Source organism: Paramisgurnus dabryanus, chromosome 6, assembly GCF_030506205.2.
Source record: "Paramisgurnus dabryanus chromosome 6, PD_genome_1.1, whole genome shotgun sequence".
Classification (NCBI taxonomy): domain Eukaryota; kingdom Metazoa; phylum Chordata; class Actinopteri; order Cypriniformes; family Cobitidae; genus Paramisgurnus; species Paramisgurnus dabryanus.
In genome coordinates this window covers 16,665,902-16,685,653 of record NC_133342.1, presented here as the reverse complement: position 1 = coordinate 16,685,653, position 19,752 = coordinate 16,665,902, and the positions used below count along the sequence as shown (strand labels likewise).

The 19,752-nt window shown below is 36.3% G+C and overlaps 1 protein-coding gene across 7 annotated transcripts in view; it reads right to left on the bottom strand.

Moving 5' to 3' along the window:
• Positions 1-19,752, bottom strand: part of prkag2b (protein kinase, AMP-activated, gamma 2 non-catalytic subunit b) — a 36,458-nt gene that overhangs the window by 8,126 nt on the left and 8,580 nt on the right. For 5 of the 7 annotated variants that reach the window (XR_010532458.2, XM_065268268.2, XM_065268239.2 and 2 more), the window contains exons 3-6: positions 17,141-17,396; positions 5,098-5,309; positions 2,259-2,310; positions 1,886-1,995 (exon numbers count right to left, since the gene is read on the bottom strand). Coding sequence is in view for 6 of the 7 variants with exons in the window: in XM_065268268.2 (XP_065124340.1) it covers positions 1,886-1,995; positions 2,259-2,310; positions 5,098-5,309; positions 17,141-17,396 (630 nt within the window). In the remaining variant the exon portion in view is untranslated. Of the gene's footprint in view, positions 1-1,885; positions 1,996-2,258; positions 2,311-5,097; positions 5,310-9,283; positions 9,889-17,140; positions 17,397-19,752 lie in introns of those variants that run through there. The other 2 variants (XM_065268287.2, XM_065268277.2) reach the window with 2 other exon arrangements.

The window sequence follows — 19,752 nt, the reverse complement described above, 5'->3', positions numbered from 1 at the left end:
AAATCCTATCAACGAATCACAGCGCACCATTCCACGCATTGTAAACAACAATAGCGGTGCACTGAATACACCCGGAATCCTAGTTTTCCTCATCTACTTTCTACTTCGTGATCATTAAACAAAATAATACCTGATGGCATTGATAAACCTGTGGTGGTTTTCTGTGGCGGGGAAGAAACGTTAGCCACTCGGGCGATGGAAAAATGCCGGCTGTTGCTTGTTCTCAAACGACAGCATCAAGCTTCTGTCATGCTAACGCACTGACCACAGGGGATCTTATGAAAAACTTTCTTGTATCACACTGAAAAGGCTTATTTCCTGATAACTACCGGCTGCCTCTACATTATCCCGCTTATTACATGGCTACTTGCCACATAAGAAAAAAAACTGGACATGAATATGAATTTGAAACATTTTATTGGCATATTTGTTTTAAATTAACATTTTTATCCTTCCGCGAAACTTTGCACAGATGCATAAAATGATCGCAATACCTTATTAAGATCCTCTGCTTCATACTTGTCTGTCTCCATTTTTTTCTCTTTTAGCCAGTCTTTCAGAAGTTTTAATGCCCATTCTGTATTTTTTTTGTGTGTTGGCTTCGCAGCTATCATGCTCTATTTTGTCAAGTTCAGTCTCAGTAAGCTCTCTGTGTCTTGTCGTTGTTCGTTCTTCTAAATGTTTTGTTTTTTCAGTACATGTTAAAATTATGGTTGTCCAGTGTTTGTCACAAGATGGCGCCAAACAGCTAGTAATCTTTATTGGCGCGAAATGATTTTAATCGTACAAGTAGTACCGGCTATGCGTTATTACTTTGAAGCGGTTATTATTTGAAAAGAACGAACCTGCAAATGTCTCAACTGACCAATCAGAATCAAGCATTCCAGAGAGCCGTGTAATAAATGAATATAACATTTCAACGATGAATGCACATTTATATATTGATTCAATAGATTTATAGGATTTTGAAAAAAAAACTTGTCATGTATTTATTGCATTTTGCTGGGAAAAAAAATCATTTTTTTAGAATAAATCTTTGAAAATCAAACTATGGATTTGAATTTTTAATGTTAATATAACCTAAAGATGCTATGTGAAAGTTTGTAACAGAAAATAGTGGTTTTCATCTTGTCACTTTCTTGGTATAGAAAACACGTTTTTACCGAAACTAGTCAAAATGGATTTATTGCATTTTGGAACCAAACTTCATGCATATATAGACAGTTTTCGATTAAATATTTCACTCCAACAGCACAGGTTTTTTATGTATGAGATGAGCATTACATGGCCTTGGCGAGTGCATGTCTAAAAAATATGTTTTCAGCATACAAATTGATGTTTCCACCAATTTTTCATCAATGTTAGTTATTATAAAAATCCAGTACAAAGACAGATCATGACTCGTCTGCATAATGATGGTGCTGTTGTGCTTCCTTATATCAAAAGCTTTTATTCACAAAGTACAAAATGTTAACATGACATTGATGAACAGTCAATGCATAACAAATCCCAATGAGACTTTAAAACTTACCCTCACCCAAAGAAAAGTCAATGAAAGTTGAAACAGGTTAATGGGTTGTAGGTGTGTTGGTCCCCAAATTATAATACTTGCACATGCTTGAACATGATTACTGTTTAACCTTACAAATCCAACTTTATGACCGCCCCCATCCACTTCAAAGAGACCCCATCCATTTCTATCAACAACTATTATGTTTACAGAGAAAACATTAACCACAATGATTTAAAAATCATATGCTTAAACCATAACTTGGAAGCAATACTAATACGTAGAAGTCCCTATGTAACTTTCCCTAATAACCAGGTTTAACCATAACTTAAGTTTACTAAGCTACTTTGCTGTGGAAAGTAGTAGTAGGTGTACCTCTAGTGTAGTGTCAAAGACCACTAGTTTGGAACTGGTAGGGATGAGGTCGTAGCACTTGTGGGATTTCATAAAGCGCATGTAAATATCACTGCCTGGCTCTTCAGTAGCTAAAAACAGAGAAGAAAATCGTCAATATTACATTGCAATTAAACTAAGATCTTGTTTACTCACAAACATATGGTTCATTTAATAAACACTTATTATATATAAACATATTTTATTATATACCACATGGTTCATTATATCAACAACACATAAGCATACAGCAGAATTATAAACCAGATAAGAAGTTTTAATTTAATTAGCCAAAGACAATTCTGACTTTTAAATGAATGTGTAAAGCAAACAGACAAAGAAAATAATACTTTACCTTCATCATAAAGTTCAAGTTTTTCCAGCATGCCTTCAGCAAATCCGTAACTCTAGGAGCAAAAACAGAGGGAGATGTTTACCAACTTTCTTTAAGCTCTTAAGACTTTACTGTTTGGAGTGGTTTCGTCCATATGTAATTTGCCATTATCTGCACACCGACTCTCTGGTCGCCACTAACAGTTAAAAGCAGAATGATCCTGAGTTAATAATGTTCCCCAGGCACAACTTTTAAGTATCCGAGGCCACAATACGGATTCATTAAGTGCTGAGGTGAAATATTAATAGATGGACACACCTCCGCAGAGGTGACATTGGAACAGTCCATTCAGCTGTCGCTTTATTAGGTGTGTTCTACTTCATGCGGCACTGCGCAGAGCGACTTCCGTATGACATCAGAGTACCGCGAGAGCAGTGCTTTTGAATCTCTCCAGTGAATCGTTCTCGCGGTACTTGCAAATGTTATTAGCCGATCGGTCTGCGCAGCGCCGCATGAATTTGAGCTGCATTTTTAAGCGCGGGAACGGTAAGTGCTCACCTCTTTGTCGGTGTATTACTGAATGTCAAATCTTTAAACAGATAATGTTGCCCTTTACAACTCGGTCGCTCTCTACTGGTAAAGTCTGATATAACGAAGGCGTCAAACAATAACCTAGTTTGTCACAGCATTTTTGACAGCGGATATGATTACTGTCAATACAGTCAGATCACTTGAAATACTGCCAACGACTATATTTGGAATGCGCTCAAAAAAGTCACTGTTTGAACCGCTGTTAAGGTCTTTTGGGATGATATAAACACGGATCAACCCCCGTACCAAGAATAAGGTAATTCATAATAATGTGAAACAGTGACCTATAAGCTTTGACTGTAATTTTGCTCAAGAAAGGAATGTGATATCGGTATTACATTGTTTTACACGACGCAATCCACATGACATAACGTTAGGTAAAATCATTTTGTCGTTTTTAAATTATTAAAAAACCTTTTCAGAATTTGATTAGGTGAGAAATATATTTTATTTTGCTAATCTATTTTAAGCCATAAATGCTGTCGCAAAGCAAAAGATAACTGACATAAAATACTATTACATTGTACATATTTCTTTCATTCCGACTGATCATATATTGTGATTAGTAAGTACTAAAAAAAACCCGAAAACATAAAATAAATTGTCACTTTTAGTGCCTACACTTAAATCCAGTTGGTGCAACAGATGGTGCATGAACACATTGCAAAGATAGATCACTTCACCCACAAGCTAAACCAATGTTTGAAAACAAAAAATACATTTCCTATAAACAAATATTGTCATTGTTATACACAATCAATGTTTTTCAGGCCATGGACCACTTAATGGGTAGAGAGGAGGAGCAGGGACCCACAGTACATGTATCAAATTAGGACGGGATTAAGTAACTTATGTTACGTTAACAAAATATTAAAAGAATCATTTTTATATATACAGTCACATGCTGTTAACATACTACATATCGTTTTAGAACTTCTATTCACTTCAGTATTTTTATTACACTTTACAGCCATGTATATAATATTAGGCGTTATATATTCTATATATTATAAAATATTTTATTGTTTTGTAATATTCACAGCTCCCATTCTCTTTTTAAAACATTTAAAATCATTCCGCAAAATTCTGCATAGATTTTTCCGCAAGAATAGCAAAAATAACTCCTTACACAGATTCAAGGTGAATGACTGTAAATCTCGTGATGCCAACTTTATTCTATCATAACACAGACCACTCTTGCAAATATCCACTCCGTATACTCTAACTCGCCCAAATCAAGCAAACATGTTGCTTGATTCTAGACCATCTGCTTTGTGCTTGGTCTTTACACATTAATCACGACGATTGTCTTTAACTAACCGTGGGCCGCACATATCGTTATCATGATAAAAATACGATTAATCGTGCAGCCCTAATATATTTAACATCTTGGTAGCAGACATTTACTTGGGTAAAACACGAAGAAAGAAACAATGCAATATTTTGTACAGTTTGCTGTCAGTTTACAGATTGGTTTGGAATCCATTCAACCGATTTCCGGTTCTGGCGGTACCACTTTTAGCATAGCTTAGCATAATCCATTGGATCTGATAAGACCATTGTGTGTTTAAAAATAAGCAAAGAGTTGAGATATTTTTCCTATTTAAAACCGGACTCTTCTGTAGTTACATCGTGTACTAAGACCGACGTAAAATTAAAAGTTGTGATTTTCTACGCTGTGATTTTTATATGGCTAGGAACTATATTCTCATTCTGGCGTAATAATCAAGGACTTTGCTGCTGTACCATGGCTGCAGGAGGTGCAATGATATTAGGCAGTGACCAAAAATAGTCCCCTGCTATTAAAAGTAACCAAGGGGACTACTTTTGGCCGCTGCATAATATCATTGCCCCTGCTGCAGCCATGTTACAGCAGCAAAGTCCTTGATTATTACGCCAGAATAAGAGAATAGTTCCTAGCCATATCTGCCTATAAAATCGCAACTTTTAATTTTCCATCTGTCTTAGTACACAATGTTACTACAGAAGAGTCATGTTTTAAATAGGAAAAATATCGAAACTCTTTGGTTATTTTTGAGCGCGATGCTAATGGTTTAATCAGATTCAATGGATTATGCTAAGCTATGCTAAAAGTGGTACCGCCAGACCCGGAGATCAGCTAAATGGATTCCAAAACAGTAAAAATCAAATGTTTAACTGTTATGCTTCTAGGGGAGCTGGAAAATTATCATTTAAAAAAAAAGTGGAATGTCCCTTTAAGTGTCAAGTTTTTCATAATTGTACACCCATAATAATTGAGTTCACTCACCTGGCGTGAGGTAGAGTAAAATGTGTGCGCAGCAATAGGGGGTTTGGTGTAGGAGGAGGTCAGGCTAAAGCGCTGACCTGTGTCAGGCGGAGAGGACATAGAGCGGGAGCGGCGTTCCTCCATGCGCTCTGGAGAACTGGAAGTCTCCAGGGGGAAGATCGGAGGAACCGGACTCTGCGTCGGGGTGGTGGGGGGAGTGGAAATCCCAGAACCTGTGGCACACATCAGTACAGATGACAATGAGGATTTAGCTGGGTATAACCATTAGTTTAATATTATAGAGTATCACATTATGTCCAAATCCTAAGAGCGATTTGTAGAAAGAGTCTCTTATTTGTTAATATTCATGGCTTGTTTGAGAGGCTATCGTGAACATTTCTTAGCTTTTTCATTCCTTTTCAGGGATCCAGCCCATAGAGACAAAATGCAACCATGCAGATAAACTGCTTCCAATCATTATTCAGTGCCAACATTCAAGGATGGAAGTGACGTCATGTGTCAGGAAGATTTGGAAAGGCATTACATTTAAAAAGGAGGTAAATGGAAATCAACTGTTCATGTAATGGTTTTAAAAAGGTCAGAGTGTGCTGACAAAGTTAAGAACCTCAAAAAAATCTGTTGCAATGAGAAATTAAACCGCTGTGCATAAGACACAAGTGATGCTATGGTACATTTCTGTAGACCTTTAATGAATCGCTGAGGCTGCACTAAAAGCAACACACTGCAAATGATATGTTTATCTGATAAAAGTTTAGTAACGCCCAATCTTTTTATTTAATTCAGACATAAACTAAACCTAACATATCTGGAGGCAATAACGAAGCCCATGAATTTGGGACCGTAGCTACTATCTACTGACATTTAGCCACATTCTGCCAGCTGGCTGAGACCTGTTTGGTGCATTGCTGCGTTGCTTCTTATTTTAGCCTTGCCACTGCTACACATTCCACAAGGGCAGATAACACTCACACTGAACAGGGTCAGGCATCCACAGTGTGTAAGTCTTTGCTACATTCATCTGATTTCGGAGTTGTTGGACTGTTTACTGTCACTATATACGTTGGTATTTGAATAATCATGAATCTTACTTTAGTTCAGGTCTTTTATGGAATTATATAATTTCCAAGATGTTGAATAAGCTGTTGGTTCATATGATAAAGTAATGTCAACTAATGTGTAGATGCAGTTTAAATTTATGTTCATCTTCGTATAGTATCAACATAGGCACAATATTCCAAACAGTAAACAGACTGAGCAGTCTTGAGTAATAGCCAAATGCCTTACTCAGCTGGCACTTGAGGAACATAGGCTAAAACTTTGTAACGCTTTAGTTGCTTTTATTTAACAAATGATCAATATCATAATCAGCCAGGATAGATGCTATCATGAATCAGAACTAAACCTTTGTCACACGAAAACTAAATCTAAGTTGATTTTCAGCTATTGTCGGGCAACCTGAGCCTGTTTGATTTGTGTCACATGTGACACATAAAGCGAAGCCCCTTAGGGACACCAATGATACTTTTATACATCACTCCAGTCAGGCTGATTCAATGTGACCAATCATATGATTTTGTGCATGGTCTCTTTGTATCCAAACATAATAGTCCAGATGTAAAAAAGATGTACCTCTGAAACTAACAGTGGGACTACTACAAGTCACTAGTAATATAAGACCACATGCAGTTGTTTATTAAAGATGAGGTGTCATTTTGACATCACAAGCACATCCAAACCTTCCCCCCACATCAGCCAATGATCAGAGAAATAGGCAGTCCAGCCCCAAACATACATAGTTTTCAGTGTTGTAGTCGAGTCAAGACCAAGACCACAAATCAAGTGTCTACTAAGTCCAAGTCAAGCAAGCTGGATATGAGTTTAGTGATCAATCATGAAACAAAATCAAACAGTGGCGGCCGGTGACTTCTTTATTCGAGGGCGCTCGATTCGAAGTTCGTCACAACATGTATGTAGCCGTCATGTGTGTGGTTCCTTTTTTCAAAATATGTGTTCTGCGTTTCGAGTAGGGCTGGGATAAACGATTATTTTTTAAACGATTAATCTAGCGATTCTTTTTTCGATGCATCGATTAATCTAACGATTCATTTTATCAGTCCGATTCGACTTCGATTCGATTCTCGATTATCTCCCCATTAATTAACTAATAGCAATTTATACATGTTGATTTACATATCTGAATGTAAACATTTCAAAATATGTTGATTGCTCTTGAAATTTCAAAATAAAAAAAGACTATACAAGTGCAAAATAATGCATTCTTAGTCAGAGGTAGCATTTCATAAAGCGTTTTGCAGCTCATTCTGTGCTGTTTAGTAACAGTATAAAAATCTCAAGTTCAAATGACTTTATTTTGCATGCATTTATGAGCAAAACCTCTTCAATGTGCCTTTTGATGGTCACACAGTGTAATTTTTATAACTTGATTTGTTTAATCCACATTATTTCCGTGCTGTTCTAGTCCATGTAATGACAGATATAAACAAAATTAAACTTAAGCAGCACATACATTATTAAATCTCTTTCTCTTAAGTTTATTAAGATAGATGAGGACTCATTTACTGCTGTACAGAGAGTGAATGAAAACGCAGTCTTCTGGTAACAGTGTGTTTTTACATATTTCATTGATTTTTGTTAAATTGCTCAAATGACTGTTTAAAACACACTTGGCATCACATTCATGATTTTATGGTAAAATGACACTCTTTCGCGTCAATCCACGAGCATTTAAACCATAAACAAAGCACTTTCACTTTAAATGAGCTTGAGCAGCGCAACAGAACCCACGCAGAAACGATTGCTCACTGTTGCTACAGAGCCGCGAGCTCGCGCTGCTCATGCGGCGGGGTGCATGCTTGTTAACATGGGCGCTGAAAAAACATGCGCCGCTTAAGCACTGCTCACACTTGCTGTGAAGCCGGCGTGGACTGGAGCCACTCGCGTTGCTACTACTCTACGGCGCCGCCTTTTTGGGTCTGACGAATCGACGCGCATATTTTGCGTGTCGACGTCGTCGATTACGTCGACGCGTTGTCCCAGCCCTAGTTTCGAGAGATCGTGTGTGCATCACGTGATTTGTCAAAATAAGTGCCTGCTGCAGATGCGTCTAAAGGGTTTATGATAAAAGAGACGCTCGCGTTTGCCAGATACTCGCGAGTGTCTTGCGTGTATTTTGTGAACGTGAGCGTCTCTTTTATCATAAACAGTTTTGACACGTGTGCAGCAGGCACTTATTTTGACAAAACACGTGATGCACATGGTTTATATGACGCAAAAACACAAATTTTGAAAACACAAACAACACACATGGTACTCCGAACACTTATTTTGAATTAGCGCCCCTCGGATGGGCAGTCACGACCCGCCACTGAAATCAAACTGCAGGCTGCGGTTTAGTGAAGAAATGTTTTACTAGTGTTTTACTAGTTATGTCTTAATGGGACCCACTGTCAAATTTTTGTTTGTGTCACTGTAATGGGGGTCCTGAGTGCATGTGGCTCCAGGTCCAAATTAGATCTAAAATGTGTTTCCCTGCCAAGTGAGTAATACGCAGGCGCTTACATAATAAACAGGGTCAATGTGGTTCATGCAGATTTCTCTTAACTCTACATCGGAACATCTAGGGCAACTATTTTAATGATACAAAAAGTGTCCAGAAGACAGTGAACAATGGGTCCAGCTCTAACAACATATGACAGTTTGTGTCAAAAATGTATTATTATTATTATAATTAATTATTTACCACACATATTTTATTCAACAGAAAAAAATGATTTTAATTGATACTGGGGCAGTTTCCCAGAAAGGGCTTATCCTAGTCGCAGATTAAATGAATGTTTGAGCTGCGTTAAATTAAAAACATCTTGCACATCTTTACACATATCAGTGCCATTTTGTGTCTCAAGATGCACAGCAGTATTGTTTGTTTGGTAGGTATGTTCGTAAAAACTACTAAAATATGTAATATAACTATAAGGCCTAGTCCTGGATGAATCTAAACCCTGTCTGAGAAACTTCCCCATATATATGTTGATTTACAGCACAGACGTTCGATTCCTCTCATCATACGACAAAACACACTGGAACATTTCCCAGAGTACCAGACAGACCTTATCAATACTGTTATGTCTAGCTAAAGAATACATGCATATTTTGATTAGTGCTGTACCAGGCGGACATGGCGACTCTGAACGCTGTCTAGCAGTAAGCAGCTCCTCGTCCTTGCGCCTCTTGCTCCGACGCAAACTGCCGAACCTCTTCATGGGTATAAGCAGGCCTGAAGATCAACCATACCCACCCAACTAAAACTAATGTTGCACAATACAGAGATCCTTTCACAATAACGAAGAACTCAAATGGCCAAAGCGAAAGCCCAGTATTCCAGAATAAGTATTTGTTACTGATGAAGCCACCAGTTTCAGATGATGGATCTGAGCTGTGTATATCTGTACCTCAAAAGATTCAGAACGGTTGCCAAAAAATGCGTAAAGTAAATATTTCATATAGCTGTTACATATAACAGCCGTGAGTGTTAGCAGTCCACTTGCATTCCTTTAGTACTCTTGTAGAAATGAAATTCTGCCATTGGCTGTATTCCAGTGTTGTTTATCCTGCAATTTCCTGTCTCCATAGAACACATACCATCACTCCAATGAAGTCTGATGCATCGCTTACAATGTTTAGCAGACCTAGCCGATGAAATAGAAAGACTTCCTTATAGCCCTAGTGCTGCAGATTAGAAGTGATGCCTCTCTCTCTCTTTCTCTCTCTCTCTCTCTCACTCTCTCGCTCTCTTTGCTGAGACTGAAGTGCAGTCTCCAGCCCTGCCCTCTTTGCAGTAAATTGTCAGGTGCAGCTGTGAGTCTCTTTAAAATAGCATACAAGGCAGGAAGCTGTAAAAGGAGAACGGGCAACACAAGCCAGGCAAACTATTGGTTCAGTCCTATACATTAGTCAGCGTTTGACTTAAAACATCCAAGTTTATTTTACTTTTCTAATTTTGCTCTACTGAAAGATTTACAATAAATTGTAATCTGTAGTATATATCACACTGAAAAAATTCCTTGTTGCACTTTAAACTTAAAGTCGCCATGAAACGGAAGTAGCGATTGCCTTGTTTTCCCTGTGGTGACGTATATCCGAATGAAACGGCTTTTGAGATGAAATAAGGCAGGGCTGGATTTAAATTTGTCCATCGAGATCTGATTGGATCGTTTGAAGTTGGGTCGTGTTGCTAATTGCTAATCGCTGCGATCTTCTCTCGGACCCCGCCCACCTGCCATACTTTTGACCGGAAGTGAAGAGAGATCGTTTTGAGGAGGGGAGGAGATTTGCATTTTTGATTAAAGATTATGAACACACACGAATTTTTAAAAAATAATGAAGCTCACAGATAAGTCATTTGTTAATAATACCACAATATTAAAAAATATATATAGTTTTTCATTTCAATTTCATTGCGACTTTAAAATTACAATTAATTTCAACTTTCTTGACTAGTGAGGAGAATTATAACAATTAAGTTGAAATAACTTAATAAATAATTATAAAAATAAAGTTGAATATTATAATAATAATATATAATTTATTACAATTTATAGCACCTGCTCACTAGTCAAGAAAGTTGAAATTAATTGTAAATTCAAGTTTATAATTTTTTTTAAAGGAAAACACCACCGTTTTTCAAAATTTTACTATGTTCTTACCTCAACTTAGATGAATTAATACATCCCTATCTTTTTTCAATGCGTACACTTAATCTTTGTACAGAGCGTCGTAAATGTGTTGGCATTTAGCCTAGCTCCATTCTTTCCTTAGGATTCAAACAGGGATGAATTTAGAAGCCACCAAACACTTCCATATTTTCCCTATTTAAAGACTGTTACATGAGTAGTTACACGAGTAAGTATGGTGGCACAAAATAAAACTTGGCGATTTTTTTTTAGGCGGATAAAAATGAGAACTATGGCAGCACTTCAACCTCTGGCACAGTAATATTGACGGAAGTTTGAGCGAGAGGGAGAGTAGTCAGGAGTTATGATGTTACTGCGCGGTCGAAGTGCTGGAAAATAAGTGCTCTTTAAAGTCTTGGGAAAACATGAAAGTGTTTGTTGCCATCTAAATTCATCCCTGTTTGGATCCTAAGGAATGAATGGGGCTAGGCTAAATGCTAACACATTCATGACGCGCTGTACAAAGATTAAGTGCACGCATTGAATAAAGATAGGTATGTATTAATTCATCTAAGTTAAGGTATCAACAGAGTAAAATATTGAAAAATGGTGTTGTTTTCCTTTAAGTGCAACAAGTGATTTTGCAATGACACAGCAAAGTGCTTAAAAACTCAGAAATAGTGAGTTTGTATGTACTATTTATGTTTTCATAAATCATAATTATCTATCTTTGTTTACTTTGAAGATTATTTTAAAAACTTCAACCAATTCCATAAGTAGAATGTTATTGCTAGAATCAGGCTTGATATGTTTGAAAATAAATCGGTCATCTCAAACTGGATGAAGCTGGATGAAGTGTAATCGGAAGATTCAATGGACAAAAAAACAGATCCCATTATTGTACGAGATAAATTCTTGCCTCACTAAAACATGTTCAATACAACAGTTTAATCAAACCTGTCAAAGCGGGTTTTTTTTTTTAAGAACAAAGATTTATGCATGAGCACCAATGTTTACAAAGTGTTCTGAGAATAACTATAGGTTTTAGTATGCTCGGAAGTACTGTCTAGTCAGTATAATCGGACCCTTAAAACTGGGTTATGAAGACTGTTTGACTTAGAGTGCCTCCTGGTGGGAAATAAAAAGGATTACCAACATTGTTGAGTAAATTGACCTTAGTGCAGTGTATAGCACAATGCATTTCTTCATTGTCAAGCACATGAATATTACATTCACGATTTTATTCAGTAGAAGCCGAGCTGGTCAAACAGCTGCGAACAGGCTATCTGGAGAGTACGTGTTGCTACTCAGGTTTCATATCATTCAATTTCCACAAAGACATAATGCATAAAGGATTAATGTGCCGTCACAGTCATGATCATGAGCTTCATTAAATCAGTTCTGTCAATAGATACAACCACTTCCTATTACCTTTAGAAAAGCCGGAGGCTACAGAAATTAGCGTCTTCTAGTTGGATGTTTTGGAAACATGGCCAAGGCCCAAATGTTTTTAGGTGTATTCGTTTTGGTTTTGTAGGGAACAGTTGTTACTAACAGTAACATTTTTCCCAGTCTCTACCGCTGGCTTAAATTCTGGAATATTCTACTCACTGAGAGTCAAATAGACCTCCTCATGCTATCAGGTTAAAATGACTCACTGCTGTATTTTGAGTACACAGATTCACCACCATGTTTTTAAAGAAAAAAAAAACATAGGACATGAGGTACAATATGTCCTGTCTTACTTGAGGAACATTTTCAGCTAGAACTCAAAACAAAGGTAAAACAAAGACAAAAGAAAAGGAAAAACTTTTTCTCACGCAGCAATAAAATAATCAACGGTGTAATACAATTCACATTCTTAACAGTTCATAATGTTTACATAGACATATCACCAGTAATATAAAAATTGGTCTATTACTGTTCATGTAACAGTAAAGCCTGCCGCTTAAAGGGCACATATTATGCAAAATCCACTTTTACAAGGTTTGAACATAAATGTGTGTTGGCAGTGAACACAAAAACGCTACAATAAAAAAATCCCTTTTTTAATCCTCATTAAACCAAAGCATTTGATTCCCTTGTTAATGTGACATCACACTGATAAAGCCCTGCATACGGCCACTGACTTACCCCAAAGCTTTTCTAAATCTGTCTGTTGGCACATTGTAGTGCTTATGCCGCTGCAGATACTATTGTCTGAGACTGTATTCACACGAATTAGATCTATTTTTAAACATTGCTCAATGTCTGTTGGTAAGGGAGTGAGGAGTTGTAACTCCTTTGCATTTAAAGGTACATACAAAAACAGCGCTTTTTTGCTCCCACCACAAACGGATACATTTTGGTCATGCTATAACAAATGATCGGTGGGGTATTTTGAGGTGAAACTTCACAGACACATTCTAGCCACACCTGAGTTAATATAATAAGTGCCTAGAACTAAACAATCCCACAATGCTTCTTCATTCTAAGTGTTAAAGGAGGATGCTAATGCAAAACCATTAGATAATAGAGAGAGAGAGAGATTTTATTATTGCTTGCCCTTATGAATATTTGCTCATGATTTAATAAAAGTATGGTCAACCCAGTTTACATAAAGAAACATGATTATTTTATATCAACAATATAGTACACAATAATATGCCCATTAACTCTTTCCCCGCCATCATAAAGTTATCTCATCAATTAAGAGAAAACGTTTCCCTGCCAATGCCGCTTCCCTGGCGAGTCCTTACGGTAATCTATAATTTCCGCTATTATCCACCAGGTGGGGCTCTTACCAAACTGAAGCATCAACTAATTCATGAACATAAAAAAACTCTCTGTATGTTTTGATCACAGACTGTTAAAAAAGACTGACGAAACGATGTCGCTTCTTCCAGTGTAATGAATTGAAGGCAAAGTCTCCAACCATGGGCACTGCCATGTTTCGTAAAAACATCAGTTTGTGGCCAGGGCATGTGCATAAGGAATTGTTCGTGTAGTCCGGAGGTGGAGCCACGGTATCAAAAGATATTACGCCCAATTCAACCACGTCCCTTGATCGTCTCATTTGACTGGCTTGCTAAAATAAGGTACGTTAAACATAACTAATTTGTCAGAAATCTAAATTAGTAATAACTTCAATCTTCCCTCGTTGCTCCAAGAGTCCGCTCAGAGAAGCTGTCAATCACAAATGTCAATCATAATTACACGCCTCGTTTTTATAGCATCAAATTAGCTAAAATACACTTAGCACGAAAATTAACAATATTAGGCAAATTGTTTGAAATTTTTTTTTTTTACATATACCAGCGTTATAAAACCTATCTTAAAGACCAAAACCAGAAAACTTTTTATTGGAAGTGTAATTAATTTTTTTATTTTGGCCTGAGTCACGTTTGTTTGCATGGTGAGGGGGGGTTTATGACTTGTACTGCAGAAAGCCACCAGGGGGCAATAAAAGTGCCAGCAGCTTCACTTTTCAAGATGTATGAGGTAGAGCTGTAATCGGGGATTAAAAGTTAGGCCCGAAATGACCGGAGCCCGACAGAGTGCGGCCCGAACCGAAAGTACATTTAGATTGACAGCTTGACTCGTTTACAGCACGACATTATTTAAATGTGCGCACGCACACAGCTTTTGTCAAGAATGACTAATTTACACAGGTTTTAACATTATTTATTAATGACTAACTAGGCTACACGTCACTTGGAAGTTGAAACAAGAAAAAAATAAGTCATCTGTAACATCTCTAAATAGGCCTTTGCAATACACTATAAATAGGCCAACATGCCAATAAAAACAATTATTTCTAAACAAATTAAATTAAGATAATACATTCTGAATAAGATGGGTATTTGGGAATAACGAAATTACTATAAAGGTTCCGCGGGATTTGCTTCGGCACTTTCTTTACATTAATGCCAACATTAGTCTATATCCTCTGTTTAATTATGTATTTAAGACTAAGTAAGATAGTTATACATTGAAAAACCTTTACTCACCAAGATTAGGCTACATGTTTTTGTTGAGGAAAATTATTAAATCTACTCTAAATGACTTCAGCGAGGTCCTGCGCTTACTGAAAGTGCATCTAGCAGCATTGAACGCAAAGGCGGAACGTAAGCCCGAGCCCGGCACGAGCCAGTGGAAAATGTTAGAAATGAAGCCCGAACCCGACCGAACCCATCGGGTTCGGGCAAAGATCTTCAGCTCTAGTATGAGGCACACCCGGTTTTGATCATCGTTCTAAATCTGAAGTTATTTTTTTAAATGCTCTTATTTCAGCTTTTTGCTCAAAATTTTGTATTTATGAAGAAACCTACCCATATTTGAGATGTGATAAAAGAGAACAAATGAATAAAATAGTTTTTTTTTTTTTTTTTTTTTTAAAGGAGAGGGCCTGTTCTTTCATGTCATATTTTGTATGTTTATATATTTAAAAAAGAAAACTTTCTGGAAGGCATTTTGTGAAACGTTTGTGAATATCACAAAAAATGCTGGGAGGCAACTTAAAAAAAAACGCTGCAGGGGAAAGGGTTAACAGAATTTATTAGGTTACCTTTGGTTTTTTCTTTATATTGCACTTGGCTTAGACTCAAAAAAACGTGTGAAAATGTTTTGAAATGAAAGTTAAGGTGGATCCTACCACATTTTAATGTTTTGAAAATGACTCAATTTAATAATAAAAGAATGTGTATGCAGTATCAACAAGCCATTAATCATGTCTGGATCTGTCAGCAAACACAAATGAAACATGAATCAAAACATAATGTATACAATCCTAATCACCTTTGTCATTAAAAACAAGTAAATGTGGGGGAATGATGTTAACTGACAAATGCTGAAGATTAAACAATGTTGTGCTTAGGGATGTAGTTACCTAACTTGCTACCTCTTCTGTTTTCGATAAACATCAAAATTGACATAATGAATGCATATTTAATTATTAAAAAGATGACTTAACACTATGTTGAGGACAATGTTACTCAGTTTTGATTTTGGCCTGCAGTTTTAATTATACATTTTTTTTATCACAACAAGCTTGTTTATGCAATAGATTGTACAGTTAAAATAGATTTTAAGGCATAAAGGCACTAAAAATTTATTTTGTTGGTCTTGCATATCCAGTCAGAGATCAGACAGTAGGTTATTTGAAGCAGAGACTAAAAATGACTCAATGTTAAACTTGAGAAAGAACATTGCGGACCCATGTCTGTGCACATTATCTTAAAAACAAGTTAATAGGATACATTAGATCTGCACAATTAGGCATAATAGCTTGCTAATGGCTTCAGTCATTTGAAAATCAAAGTCTAGAAAACCAAAGTTGTGATGAAACCACTTCCTGTTCTGCTGTTTTGAAAGTGAGTCAACAGGAAGTGAGACTGGGTGTTAATGTTCCCTTTAGGTACTGATGTACGACCAGCTTCCTAAAAGCCATTATAATATTTAATAAGATGCTAAACAGGTCTGAGGATAGTATATGGGGAAACACTGATAAACAAAGGAAGTTGCTGTGTGCATTCTTACCATGCTGATATTGTTTTTTGTATAAACTGCTGTCTTTATTATACTATGAGTTTGGGAACAAAACATCTACACCTCTTGATGAACTAGCTATATTGCATTTACTACAAGGAAAATGAATAAAACAAATAATGTATTTATTTATAAAATGAGCGGTAAAATATGTTTAGGTGAAATAAATATGCAGTATATTAAAAGCGATGATGTATAAACCTATCTGTGCTAGCAATGGTATAGAGATCTGGGAAAAAATACTAATTCTTTCAAAGACACAATGAAATATAAACTGTGTGGTTTTCCGTTAATGTCTGCTACTTTGCTTATGTATTTAAATGAATATGTTTACATTTATGTATTTGGCAGATGCTTTTATCCAAAGTGACTTACAGTTACACATTCAATCTATACATTTCTTTTATTTAGGATTGAACCCATAACCATTGCATGGTTAACAGCTACAGAAACCAATTGAGCTACAGATATATGCAGATTTGTGTGTTTAAGATTTATTATTAGGTATAGATATTAATAGATTTGCAAAGCAATTTTTCGCAAGAGCCAATGATAAGTGCCAAAATGGGTGATGGCAAATAAATGAAATAAACTAGGTATACCGACTTTTAACAAGATTCATGTCTTTAACAATAAATAAAATGCCTCTGTAATTAATCTCACTGAATGACAACAACAAATTAAGAGTCTGACTAAAATCAGGACATTATACTTCATTTACCACTTCATTAAACACCAAGCTTGGCTGTATTGTGAAAATAATAGATGAAATGTGGGATCTGTTTAATTGCAATTACTAGATTAATGTTTAATGAGCAATGTCTCACCTTTTCTAGATTTGGAAAAGAGCTTGATGCTGGCAGGAGCCGAGCTGGACGAGGAGCGGAAGATCCCACTGAAACTGAGCCGGCGGGGAGATTTGGGAGGTGAGTCCTGGTGAGAAGATGGTGGACGGTGGAAGATGGTTCTGGGTGAGCTTGGACTGATCCTGGAATATGAGGATGCAGCTGGGGTACAGGGCTGGCTGGCAGATGATCTCACACATGAGGTTTTTGTAGGGCTGGGTGAACCCCTTTTCTCCTCCTAAAACAACAGACAGTGAGTTCAGAGATTTAAAAGGGAAACTTGGAAAAGGGTTTTTTGGCGACATCTAGTGGTGAGATTGCAAATTGCAACCAACCTCAATTTCAAAACACAATGAGAAATATACTGTAGAAACATGGCGGCAACTTCCATTTAAGCGGACCCGCGGTGTAAAACGGCTTATTCTAAAGTTATAAAAACAAAACAGTTCATTATATAAGGTCTTTATATAAGAAACTGCACTGATAATAAAGTTATGTCTATTATATTGTATTTCTATCACGAGATCCTTCTAAAAGTTATACATTGCACCTTTAATCGTATGTGAAGGCCTTGGGGTCTTTTTCATTTCATCTGTAACAAGCATTGTCACAGTTTTAACCATACAGTATATGTTTTGGACTTTCAGACTTTATAAAAGCAGGTGCTCAGACCTTTGCAAATGACCTGAAAACAAATTAAGAATCTCTGCCGTGTGTCAGATAAAAAGTTGACCCAGGAATGAAGAGCTTGAATGTGATAATTGGGCCAAACAGGATAAGAATGTTACTACATAAAAAAGGCAATGCCAAAACATTGCACAACACTGATAGTGAAATGTTTTCAACAAAGATTCAGAAGAGATACACGGAGCATAATAACTGTGATGATAACTTTATAACAATTCATAAAACATGGCACTGTGTAAACAATGCATACCAACACTTAATAATCAGATACATTTTCTCATAGCTCAGTGGACATGCTCAGTGGTTTTAAGCTAAGCCAGCAGTGAAGCTCAAAAACATTGACCTTTGGCAAATACTCTGTTGATTTGCTAATTTGTCCATGGCATTTACTAGGCCTGTGTGTTTTTCAGGCTATTTTCAATGGCTTAGTTTTATTTGGCATTTAAGGGAGGCGTCACCCTTCAATCTTAACATAGAAAAACAGATGTATTTTTACACTACTAATTAATGTGTTAAATGTGTAAATCACACTGTATTACACAATATCAACAGTGTAACTAAATATATTAACTCTATATTTTAAAGAAACCCTCTCCTGCTTTTTCGAAATGGTATTCCTAACAATTGAAACTTTGTATGTCAGCACAATTATTTCCTCCTTCATTGTTCTCACTTTTATTAGTCACTCTGGCTAAAAGTGTCTGAAATGAAGGCCTAATGTAAATGAAGAGTTTCGTTGCAAAACGAGATAAATCCTTTTTTAACATTTTTGTCAAAACATGCTTATTATTATGTTATCATGTTATTATTTTGTTTTATGGTGCTACTTAGCTGTATTTTTTAAGTTAAAAAATCAAAACAAACCAACTGCGGCTGAATTGATATTAATTGGAATGCACAACCAAATAACGAGATTTCTGAGTTATCTCGTTTCGCACCAAAACTCTTCAAATAAAAAAGCTGTTGAAGTTGATACGATCAGCGTCAGCAATATCAGTAGTAAAGCACAGCTACTTTATGGCTCTAGCACAGTGACTTATTATGACCTGGCAGATATGCTGTAGGGGTTTTGCTATTTAATTGACACCTAATGTGCACGATTATAATATACAGCCATAAAGACATCACATAGAAACTGTGAGTACAACATGTGCAAGATTGCATTGCCATTTATTCATGAGTAGGTTTGCTGAACGTTCAACCCAACCCATGAGCTTTTAATAAACCAAACCCAACAACAAAAGCAGCATGGGAACACACCCACTCTTTTCTTTCTCAACAGACTGTGTCTACATTAATCAGGTGCATGTTTGGACAGATCACCTTTTATTTTTTGTGAAATATATACTATTGTGTGTAAAAGTAAGTGAAAAGTCAATGTGAAAAGTAACACCAGCAGTTTCCTTGGACGACTATGGTTTCTACTGTACAATTAAACATAAAAGTAGTGTTAGAGTATATATATATACCAAGGAAACTGCTGGTGTTACTTTTCACATTGACTTTTCACTTACTTTTACACACAATAGTATATATATATATATATATTTACTCTATATTATATTATATTATATTATATTATAAACAGTAATGCAAAAGTCTAAGGCCACCATGCTACCATTAGATTTGTTATTTTTACAATTGTATAGTGATCATATATACTTATTTCTCAGTCTCTTTATTAGAATACAACCAGAAAAAACAGGAAATGTATATGTAGCATTAAAAACAATATAAAAGTATAAGCTGAAGTGAAGTATTTAGGGTAAACTCCCCGTCCACTTGAGCAATAGCAGGCAGCTGCACTTAAACCTAAATAAAATTAAATTTCTAATTCTAACTTCAGATTCTCAAGATGTGTTTCGTGCCAAGAGCGGGCAAACTAAAACTGAATGATGCCTGAAGAT